The 11402-nt window shown below is 56.9% G+C and overlaps 1 protein-coding gene across 1 annotated transcript in view; it reads right to left on the bottom strand.

Moving 5' to 3' along the window:
* Nucleotides 1–779: 779 nt before the first annotated feature.
* Nucleotides 780–11402, bottom strand: part of WNT7B (wingless-type MMTV integration site family, member 7B) — a 52072-nt gene continuing 41449 nt past the window's right edge. The window contains exons 3-4 of the mRNA XM_006866832.1: nucleotides 7247–7518; nucleotides 780–1456 (exon numbers count right to left, since the gene is read on the bottom strand). Of these exons, the coding sequence (XP_006866894.1) occupies nucleotides 977–1456; nucleotides 7247–7518 (752 nt within the window). The 3' untranslated portion in view covers nucleotides 780–976. The remainder of the gene's footprint in view (nucleotides 1457–7246; nucleotides 7519–11402) is intronic.

Genomic DNA, 11402 nt, shown 5'->3' with positions numbered 1-11402 from the left:
GTTCTGCTCCCGTAAAGATTAACAGCCTCAGAAACCCTGTGCAGGGTCGCTATGAGTCGGAACCGACTCCACGGCACATCACAACAACAACAACCGAAGACAGCAAGACTGACTGACCACTCGTCAGTGCCCAGAACCCTCTCGGGACACTAAGAAAACATAAATAATCACACCAACATTGTCCAAATCATCCCGGGCTGGCAGCTGCCATGGCCAGTCTGGGACAGTCTTAATTAAGAGTGGTCAGCTGGTTGAGCCTCTCTGTGTCCAGGAGGTGGGGGGGGGGGACATGCAGAGCCCCACCATTGTCGTGGTCCAGGATGTGTGTCCTTGAGCTCTGCTTTTCTAGAATCATGGAGTGAACTGTGCCCTCCCCTAAAAAATCTGTGTTGTAAATTCCAGCCTCTTTACCTGTGGTCATAATTCCATGTAGGAATGGGTTGTCATTGTCATGAAAATGAGACAGGATTTTGAGATAGAAAAGAGATTAAACAAGCCAGCTAGTAAGCAGAGATGAGAGAATGACACCAAATCACATGGAGATCTCCGAGGAACCAGGAAACAAGCTGAGGAGACAAAGACCGTCCCCCCTGGAGCCCACACAGAGAGAGAGGCTTCCCCTACATCTGCACCCTGAATTCGGACATCTGGCCTCCCGAATAAAGTTCGTGGGAACTGTCACAGCAACACTAGAGAGCTGAGACACCCGGGAAGAAGAAAAGGATCTGGGGGCACCAGTGCCAGGCACTGCACCCCTCGACTGGTCCGTGGATGCTGTCCTGCTGCAGGAGGTGGCTGGGACGGCAGGAAGGAGCCCCTGGGGGGTGGGGAGAGGGTGACGGGCCCTCGTGGGTGTCCTCTTGTGCCTGGGGTCCCATCTTCCCCACCCACCATTGGCTGAAGCCCTGGCAGGAGAAGGATGTGCAAAATGGCGCGTGGCTGTGCGTGGCCGCGCCGTGGCCGTGCCAGCCGCCGCTCACTTGCAGGTGAAGACTTCGGTGCGCTCGCTGCAGGTGTTGCACCTGACGAAGCAGCACCAGTGGAATTTGCAGTTGCATTGCCAGACCTTGGTGTATTGGTGCGTGTTGTAACCGCGCCCGCAGCACATTGTGTCGCAGCCGTCGGCGCCCAGAGAGGTGCGGTTGCACAGGCGGCCCTGTGTGCCCACGCTGCCCGTGGCCGCGTCTTCCTCACAGTAATTAGGAGAATTCTCAATGTACACCAGGTCCGTCTCCATGGGCTTCTGGTAGCTGCGAAGCTGCTTGATGCGTAGGAAGGTGGGCTGCCGCAGACGGCTGGCGCGCACCACCTCCACCTGCACGGCTGCGTTGTACTTCTCCTTGAGCAGGTGACCCACCTCACGGAACTTAGGCAGCGTGGTCCAGCATGTCTTGGTGGTGCAGGAACCCGACACGCCATGACACTTGCATTCTAGCTTCATGCGCTCCTCCAGGACCTGTGGGGACAGAGCAATCATCAGCAGGGTCTGGCCAGGCTCCGGCACCCACCCCCATGCCCATCACCCGCTTCTGGCCACAGCCTGGCCTGTGCTTGCTTGTACCTTGGGGCCAGTGCCCATTTCCCACCCTATGGCCGCAGGTGTGTGGCTCCCTCTCTGAGCCTCAGTCTCCATATCTGTTAAATGGGGATGCTGACAACAAGACGTGGTGAGGGTACAGTGAGACGCTGCAGAGTTTGACAAAACCGAGTACATGTCTCTGAGAAGGAACTCTTTCAGACTTGCATAATAACACTTTAGGAATGGTTTGAATGCACTGGAGAGGAAGCTGAGGCTTCTAGTTCACGGGCATCGGATAACAAAGCCAGCTGGCTAGTGACACCCGCTGTCACCCGGGACATCTCCCTGTGTACCTGCATCAGCAACCACACTGGTGGCTGCCAAGTTCATTCCAACTCACAGTGACCTCGTGCATCGGAGGAGAACTGTACCTCACCGGGTTTTCATGGCGGGTCATTCTAAAGTAGACTGCCGGCCTTTCTTCGGAGGTGCTTCTGGGCAGACTCCCACTCTCCAACCTTTTGGTTAGTAGGGAGCGCTTAAATACTTGCAGCACCACAGACTCTACTCCAGTAGTAACCAAAAAAGCCACTGCTGTCAAGTTCATTTTGACACATAGCGACCCTGTATAGGATTTCTGAGATTGTAAATCTTTACAGGAGTAGAAAGCCTCATCTTTCTCCCTCGAGCAGCTGGTGGGTTTGAACTACTGACCTTGCCACGAGCCACCCCCAACCCCACTGCCATGCCGGCATAGGGTCTGGCATGCAGCTGATATTCAATAATAATGACCACCTAATGGGCCTGGGCATCACAAGGGTTAAGAGCTCAGCTAATAGCAAATGTTCTGCAGGAGCTCTGGTAGCGTAGTGGTTACAAATCGGGCTGCCAACCTGAAGGTCAGCGGTTCGAAACTACCAGCGGTTCTGCTGGAGAAAGATGAGACGTTCTGCTCCCGTAAAGATTTACAGCCTCAGAAACCCTGTACAGGGTCACTATGAGTCGGAACCGACTCCATGGTCCTTAACAACAACAACAACAGTGATTCTGAGTCCTGGTGTGGCGCTGTGGGTTAATGCATTGGACTGCAAAGTCAGCTTGAACCACAAGGTCGGTAGTTCAAGCTCAGCGGTCACTCTTCAGACCTTATGCAGGGTTGCTATGGGTTGGAATCGACTAGATGGCACTTAACGACAATGGCTCCAAAGAAGGAAAGATCTGGTAATGTGCTTTCTGTAAAAGTTTCCGTCTAGGAGACTCTGTGGTACAGGGTCACATGAATCACAATTGACCTGATGTGAGCACCCACGAACGAGAGCATGTGTTTGCAGCTGGTGAATGTGTGCTGGAGGCTGGAGTGGGACAGGTGGGAGGTGGGTCTGCTGCTGGGAAGCCACAATGCTGAGCCCCCGAGGCCCTTGTTGCAGCTCCGTGAGGGCTGGGGTGGGCCTCCCCCTCCGCCTAGAAAGCCTGCTTCCCAGCTCCAGCCCTGACCCCAGGTACTCATTTACCCAGATCGAAAGGCCCTGCCAAGCCGGGTCTGATTAAAGATGGGGCTCGATGCCATTTGTCAGCTGTCGCTCCCAGAAGCCCCCTCAAGACCCTCAGGGGCGTGGCCCTGACACCCCCCCCCCCACACACACACACCCAGCCAGCACCTGAGCCATGGGACACCCAGAGGGCCATGTGAGTCCCAAATGGCCTCCCAGCACTTCATGGAGAGCTGGGTCCAACACAGTGGGAATTCCTGACCTGAGCTGATGGAGGCTGGTCTGGGAAGATCCTGATCTTAGCAAGGTTCTTGGAGGCCCAGTCCCCAGGACCTAAACAAGGGTGGCACCAGAATCTTGTCCCCTGCCACCTCTCCTCCATGTCCTAAGTCTAAAGACTCCGCTTCAGACAAGGAACCCCCACTGAGTGAGCAACCAAAGAGGGACAGGAGAGGAGAAGCAATTCCCAGGGGTGCTGTTGCCCTGAACCCCTTCCCTGGCAGAGCTGGCATCAACCCCAGAGCCTCAGAAAGGGGAAAAAAATTAAATGAAACCATAGTTGTCACAGCAACTCTGACTCATGATGACCCATATGAGCAGAGTACAACTGTGCTCCATAGAGCTTTTAACGGCAGCTTTTTCAGAATCACATTGCCAGACCTTTCTTCCAAGGTCCTTTTCAGTGGGCCAACCTTCAGGTTTGTAGCCAAGCAATGCACATGTGCTCCGCCCAGGAATTCCTGCCTTTTCAGGTTCACAGAGCCATGTGGGATACAGAGAAGGACCAAACCCTGCCTGCCTCCTGGAGGAGGTGATGTCCAACTAGGTTGTTGATGTATGTGTAGGGGCTCATTACACAAATAGGAGGTGGAATGGGCCTGGGTCCCATCTAGGGAAAATTTCCACCCAGTGGGCATCAGGTGGGGGCTGGGTAGGACCGGTGGGGTTCTGGAGCGGGGTAAGGTTGTTCAGGGACCAAGCAAGGGAGGGACAGGGTTGGATTTGGAGGAAGACTCTGGAATAGGAACTAGGAGGAGGCAGGAAGGGAAGCTGCCGCCCCTCTGGAGAGGATAGAAGTAGGTGGGGTTCAGGTTCTTGAAGGAGCAAGATGGGGCCTACTTTGGGGAATGTCAGACTGGCCTGACCGCCTCTGCTACCCTTTCCTGGCCCATCTTTGCTTGATTCCATCTCTCCTCCACAACCCCTTCCCCTAACATGCCCAGATCCTGGACACTTCTCCTCAAACAGGCCTAGGGACCAGTGTCTGTCCTGGTGGAAACTATGCAGGACAGGCTGTCCAGCTCAAATGTCCATCCAGTGTCCCCACTGAGGGCTGCTGGGGGGCTGACCTCCCCCTTAACAAACACTGCATGCCCACATCAAGGGGCAGCCAACCCAGCCTCCGTCCATCCACCTGTCACCAGTCTGCCTGGCCAATGATGACACAGTGGCCATCGGGACAGCTGCATGCAGAGCTAGGGGCCATGTCTTCACTTGGCTGGGTCTAGGGGCCGGAGCCTCTGCCAGGCTGTGATCACCAGGTTCTAGGATGTGCCGTTTCCTTCTCCATCGCCCAAGTGATAAGAGCCCAGCGAAGGTGGTGTCAGCAGTGGCTGGGACCACAGGACTCTGGGGCTGCCCAGCTACCCCAGGGGGCCACCTGGGGGACAGCATGACCCTGCCCTGGGGTTGGGTGCCCCCTCCTGTTGAGGCAGTGTCAACTGCTGGCTTAGGGCTGTGGGGACAATGGTCATGGCTAAGTGGGAAGTCATGGGAGGGGACAGTAAATTGAAGTCCTTCTAAGAAATCCCAGTCAGCTCCGGGTCCCCGAACCTTCACATCCCTAGTTCCCAGGTTCATTCACAGGACTGTCATGGTCCCTGGGCATGTCTCGTGTCCAGTTCCTAGTGCTAAGTGGTCCTCATCCATGATGTTGCCCACCCTGTCACCTAGTAGCCCGCATGACGACAGCGCAGAGCATTGGGCTGGTGTGAAGGGGAAGAGAACTCGGCCCCCACCTCCTGCTTTCTATGCTTTCACGACACGGGGGTTACTCAGCACCCTGTCATAGTAACTGCTCAGCAAATGAGCCAAGGGGAGAGATGGAGGGAGTCCTGAGGGGTATGGGCGTCTCTGAGCACCATGGGAGGGGTCTGGGTGGGGATGGGATAGGCAGAGTGCACTGTGAAAGGTGGGGGTCCTGGTCCAGCAGACATAGCCTACATTCAGTTCCGATGGATTCCAAAGATGAATCCCACTGCAGCCCAGAACTCCAAGGGGCACCACAATGCCTCCGTCCTATGCAGGGCTCAGGCTCAGTCCCTATGCAGACTAGGACACTGAGGCTGGGGAAGGACAGGCCCCCAGGGCTCTCAGACATCCAGCAGCACTGCTTCTGACCATGTTAGAATCCCCTCACAGCCCATCCTGAGATCCCCACCACAGCCAGTCCCTCTCTCCCCGACAGACAGCTCTACCTCCCTGTTCCTGTCCCCATTCACACTTCTCCCAGCTCTGTATGCTGACCCTCCACCCTTACACTGGGACAAGGCCTATGAATTCCATGTCCTTGTCTGCCCCCACCCTACCCCAGCAGGCCCACCACTAGCCCCTCTCCCTCCCTCATCAGTCTGGGCCAGTCCTGAGTCTGAACACAGTCCAGAACTGAATCTCAGAGGCCTTAGCCCACCCTGGCTCCATGGCTCTTCCTGGCTGGCCTGTCCCCTCGCCATCCTAGACACTCAGAGTCAGGCTTCAGCCTCTCAGAGCTGGGCACCATCCTCTGAGATCCCAGGCCTTGGCCTGCTGGTTCCCTTACCAGGCCTGCCCTTCCCCAGCTCCCTGATCCCATGCCTGTCAGCAGTACTGGGACCTCACTACCTCCTTCTGCAACATGGAGCTGGTGGAACCCTACCTTCAGGGATGTGGGGGAGGCTCCAATAGCATGAAGTACCTGCAGTGACATCACCACCTCTCCTCCTCCAGGGAGCCCTCCCGGGTTCCTACAGACTAGACCCTCGGCCTTCCCACTGCACGTGGCTCCCACTGGGCAGTGCAGGGCAGTGGTGCTTACAGGGTGTCTGTGAGTTCCTTGGAGGCAAAGGCACCCCTTCATTCGTTTGTTGGTTCATTCATTCATTCCACTGCCATATCCATTAAATGGGGATGTGTACCTCTTGAGCCCCACCTCACCCCTTGCCCTGTGCTCTCCCAGCCCAAAAGCAACCCCACTGGGCCAAGTCCTTCTGGTCTCTGCTCTTCCCTGTTCAGACAGACCTTCAAGAATCCATGGGGACATCATACCTTAGGGAAGTGTCTCCCTAGCCCCGCTGCACCTGGGGTGGTCCTGCACCCCTCATGGGGGTCCAGTGGGAACTCAATCCTATAGAACTGTGTCTGACCTTCCACTCCCAGCTCTGTGTCTTGGCAGGAGGGTCGGCTGAGTGAATGAGTGAGCTGCCCCCGGGGCAGAGGGCATTTTCAGCTCCTCTTGGCCTAGAAAGGTGAGTCTGTCCCACACCTGTGGAGTCCCAAGCCCTGGAGCCCAGGGTGCAGCTCCCTCCACCCCCGGGGCGGGGAGCAGCCGGGCCAGGCGTTCAGCTTGGCTGCCGCCCTATCTCGGGGCATCTCGCCGCCGCCAGGGCTGCTGCTCCTCCCAGCAAAATATCTCAGGCCTCATCTCCCAGCGGGCGGGTGGATGGGCGGGGCCAGGCTGCCTGACTCCTTGCCTCTGGCGTCCTTGCCTGGGTATCTCTGAACCTCCAGAGCTTTCCTTCCCGCCTCACAGAGGCTATGAAGCACTCTCAGCTCTCTCTGCAGGGTCCTGGGACCCGCTCTGAATCATCCCAGGACATCTCTCCTGGCTTCAACCATCCTTGGGCTAACCGGAAGGCTACCACCTCCAGGAAGACTTCCTGGGTGTTGGTGTGGGCCTGGTGGGACCAACAGCTTCCCCAGTGGAGACACAGATGGGGTCCACTCCCCCCCACCCCCAGGTCTCCAACCAGTCCAGACCAACACCCTGCAAAGACACAGGGTCCCTGTCTCCTGCCACACACCAGCTTGGGCTACATCTTGTCCCCGGAGCCTCAGTTTTCCTACCTGTGAAATGGGAGCAGTCAGGCCAGCCTCTGAGACTATTGGGAGGTTCATGGCCGGTACCAGAGAGCCAACACATGGACGTCCCTATATCCCCCATCTAGAGGAGGTGTCCCGCGTCCCATGCCCCCTGCCCTACCTTCCTGCCGGCTTCATTGTTGTGAAGGTTCATGAGGCGCCGGGCATTCTTCTTGATCTCGCGGGCGTCCACGAAGCGCCTGGAGAAGTCGATGCCGTAGCGCACGTCCGCGGAGCAGCCGCCCCACTTCCAGCCCTCGGCTTGGTTGTAGAAACCCTGCTTCTCCCGGTCGCAGCCGCAGTTGCTCAGGTTGCCCTGGCTGCAGGCGGCTGTGACAGCATGCGCCACACCAGCCGCTGTGATGGCATAAGTGAAGGCGGCCTCACGGCTTCCTGCGGGGAGAGGCACGCACGGTGAGACCTGGGGCACCCTGACTGTGCCAGCAAAGTGGGCAGGTAGAACCCACCTTACAGACCTGCTGGAGGGCAGTGTCTGTATACAGTGGGCACTCAATACAAGCCACAACCCTCCCATCTGTGTTGAAAGACTGTGTTTTGTGAGAACCACCGATGTCCCCAAGGGGTTCAGAGCAGTCAGGCAGTGGAGGAAACGTGACTCCCATCTGCCCCCAATTCCCAGTCCTGCTTCTTGTGAAGAAGTTATTGTGTTACTACATATGGGGACCCCAAGAACATGCAGACAGAAGTGGGGCCCCAGACAAGCACAGAGCCCACTCTCAGCCAGCCAGAATGCAACACCAGGTCCCCTGAGGACCCCCTTCCTCTCTGACACCCTGCCTGAGCTCCGGCACTGCCCCACCCCGCCCCTGCACAGCCTTCCTCTACCTGCCCTCCCCCTGAAACCTTCACTGGCTCCCGAAGTCTGTTGGCTCTGTAGTCCAAACCCAGTCACTTCCTCAGCTGTCCCTCCATCCAAACTAGGACTCTAGCCTTCCCCCCACCACACACACACCCCTGCGGGGTTTCCTGGTCTTTATGTGGAATTCTCTTCCCCTTCCTACCCAACCCAGATGCTAAGAACCCGCCTCTCCCAGGTTGCAGCCACATCAAATTCTACTCATGGTGGTCCCATGTGTACAAACTGGAGTGGATCCACAGGTTCTTTAAACCTGTGATCTTTCAGAAGTAGATCTCCAAGCCTGTCTTTTGAGGTGCCTGAGTGGGTTCAAACCACCAACCTTTCAGCCAGTTGTCGAATGCTTAACTGTTTGCACTAACCAGGATTCTCCTGATTAGATGGACATCTGGTTTTCCACAGCCCCAGGCTGGTCTCTCAGGGCCCCCCAGGCCTCCCCACCACATAGATGCCCCACGTCCCTGCTGGGTCTGGTCGGGGTGCCCTCTCCAAGTGGGCTCAGTGAATGCAGGTGAAGAACCAGAGCCAAATTCTAGTTTGCTCCCGTGCCAGCAGCAGATGGTACCAGCTGCGTTCCACTATGGTCAGGGGACGCACGCCACCCTGTCTTCCAACAGGCCCTGTGATCAGGGTGCCCGGTGCTGAGGTGACCACTCAAGACAGGAGCTTTTGAGAGTCAGGTTCCTTCCATGTACACTCACTGATCTCCTACTATATGCACGGGTTTGTACTTGGTCCTAGCTGCATGATCTGAGGGTCATCCCTTCACCGGCCAAGAGTAGAGGTCCCTGTTCCCCGGTGGATTGTCATTCTTGGGGGAGCCCTGGGAGTCCCTGCCCTCAGGGCCACCTGTTCCCTGGGGGCCTGTCCTATCCAGGGTGAAGACCAGCAGGGAGCATGGCTGGGTCCCTGCTCCCTGGGGGCCTCTCCTATTCAGGGTGAAGGCCAGCAGGTGACATGGCTGGGTCTGCAAGCACAGGGCACAGGGGCTGGCCATCTGCCATCAGTAAATTGGAGACTTTTTTCCTCTGAGAAGAACTGTCCAGTGCCCTCCCAACAAGACCAGAGTCTTCAAGGCCAGCTTCCTCAGAACTCTGTTCAAGAGGACCGCCGGGACCCCTCCTTCAGACTCAGCTCGTTTGGTGGGAGGGCCTTCATCACACCAGCCAGTGTTCGGGGCAACTCTCTGAGGGGCAAGGGGGCTTGTCTCAGGCACCCACAGTGTCGGCCTGCTGGGAGCTTCAGCTGCCTCAGCCGAGGAGGGGGCTTCATCAGTACAGAGCACAGTGTGGACCGCACCTGCCTGTCTCTGTGGTGGAGGTTTGCCCCCCTTCCTCCTTCAGTCACCGTCCACTCCACTTGGTCACTCTCTGAGCACCAGTAGTGCCCATACCACGTCCGACAGCACACAGAGGAGGGTACAGTGAGAGAGAAGGGGCCTCTGCAGGGTAGAATCAGGGAGGGCTTCCTGGAGGAGGGGACACCTGTCAAGGTCTCTTTCAGGGCCCCACTCCCTGAATGTGTGTGACTGAGCGCTTGTGTGAGTGTGAGTTAGAGTGTGTGAGTGTTAGTGTGTGGTGGCTCTGTGTGTGTGCAAGTGTGTGAATGTGTATGTGGATGTATATGAGTGTGTGTGTGGATGTATATGAGTGTGTGTGTGGTGGTCCTGTTTGTGTGTGTGGTAGTGTGTGTGAGAGTGCAAGTTAGTGTGTGGAGGTGCTGGACTGTGTGTGTGAGTGTGTGTGCTGGTCCTCTGTGTGAGTGTGTGAGTGTGAGTTGGTGTGTGGAGGTATTGAAGTGTGTGTCTGAGTGTGTGTGCTGATCCTCTGTGTGTGTGTGAAGGTATTGGAGTGTGTGTGCTGGTCCTATGTGTGTGTGTGTGTGAGTGGGAGCATGTATGTGTACAAATGTGTGAGTGGTGGCCGTAGGCACAGCAGGCTTGGTGGCCCTGGAACTGGAGTGAAGTTGAACGCTATCAGCTAGAGGTGGCGGCAGCTGGGGAGCCCAAGTGTGGGTGCTCACAGACGTCGTGTGAAGCAGCTGTTGCTGGGCTGGTGGTTCTGTAAGCCCTCTAAAGGCAGGACAGCCAAGCTAAGCCACAGGACCACACTCTGACTGAGCGACACTCTGACAGCACACACAGGGCCCCAGGCACTGGTCCAATTCATCCCCAGTCCACAGATGAGGAGACTGAGGCACAGAAAGACAGAAAGGTTATGGGACTACCTGTTAGAAGCCGGGCCAGGACTCAAACCCAGTCTGTGGGCATCATTCTTAGGAAGAGAGAACTAGGGTAGGGGGTGCAGCAGGCAGGTGAACACAGGCCAGGGACACATGTCCAAGCTTGGCACCCACAGAGGGGCGGAGAGAACTCAGACATTTGTGCAGGCCATCTCAAGGCCCAGCCGGTCAAGTTCAAGTGTCCACAACCCTGAGTGAGGACAGATGTGGGTGTGCCCGGGGCGTCCCTGACAGAGGCCCAGCCGGGACTTTGGGATGCATTTCCCCAGGGCCTCCCTTCCGCCCCTCCTATTAGGTTCTGAGCTCACCTGCTCTCGGCGCGTCTTCTGTTCAGACTCAGTTACTCATCAGTTACTCATCGGGCCCACACTCCTACTAATTCCTTTTTTATTTGGTTTTAATGAGCCAAGCCCTCTCATCTTCACAACAACGAGGTAGATACCAACACAGAGAGACGGTGGGGTTTGGGGTGTGTGCATGAAGGTCCTGTGCACCCCAAACTGCATGGACTTATCCTTCAACTCACACGACAGCCCCATTGTACAGGCCCAGGCTGCGTCCCCTCAGATCACGGTACACAGGGCAGAAGAGAACCCTGAGATCTCAGAGCGATCCCGTCCCCTCCCCAAACCTGCCAGGACCGTGCTGTGGCCCCTGGTGTCCACAGTGAGAGTGAGTGTGGACACTGACAAGAAGCCTGACCTTGCCTGTTATCTGTGGACATTCAATAGCCAGTGTTGGCTCCCCAGTCTTCTGAGAGCGTTCGAGCCCCTGGGGCCCCACCTGCCCGCACCCACCACACCTCTGGTGCAGAAGTGAGTGGTCTGGTTTCTGTGCCTGACTTCTGGGGACACCGGCCTCTCTCTGCCTGGATGTTCACCCACATTTTCATGTGCCGACACCTTTCCCAGATTCAGCTCCCTGGTCCGGGAAGTGTGTATGAGTGTGTGCTGGTCTGGTGGAGGCCTGGTGTGGGGGCCTGGTGGAGCTTCAGGGACAGGCCCCATCTGATTCGGTTGTGCACCCAACATGACCGGCCTTGTCTGATTCGCTTGTGCACCCAACATGACAGGCCCCATCTGATTCGGCTGTGCACCCCAACATGACAGGCCCCATCTGATTGAGTTTGTACCCCATCATGACAGGCCCCATCTGATTC

The sequence above is a fragment of the Chrysochloris asiatica genome, unplaced genomic scaffold (genome assembly GCF_000296735.1).
Source record: "Chrysochloris asiatica unplaced genomic scaffold, ChrAsi1.0 scaffold00097, whole genome shotgun sequence".
In the NCBI taxonomy this organism is placed as follows: Eukaryota; Metazoa; Chordata; class Mammalia; order Afrosoricida; family Chrysochloridae; genus Chrysochloris; species Chrysochloris asiatica.
This window is presented reverse-complemented; position numbering and strand designations above follow the sequence as displayed.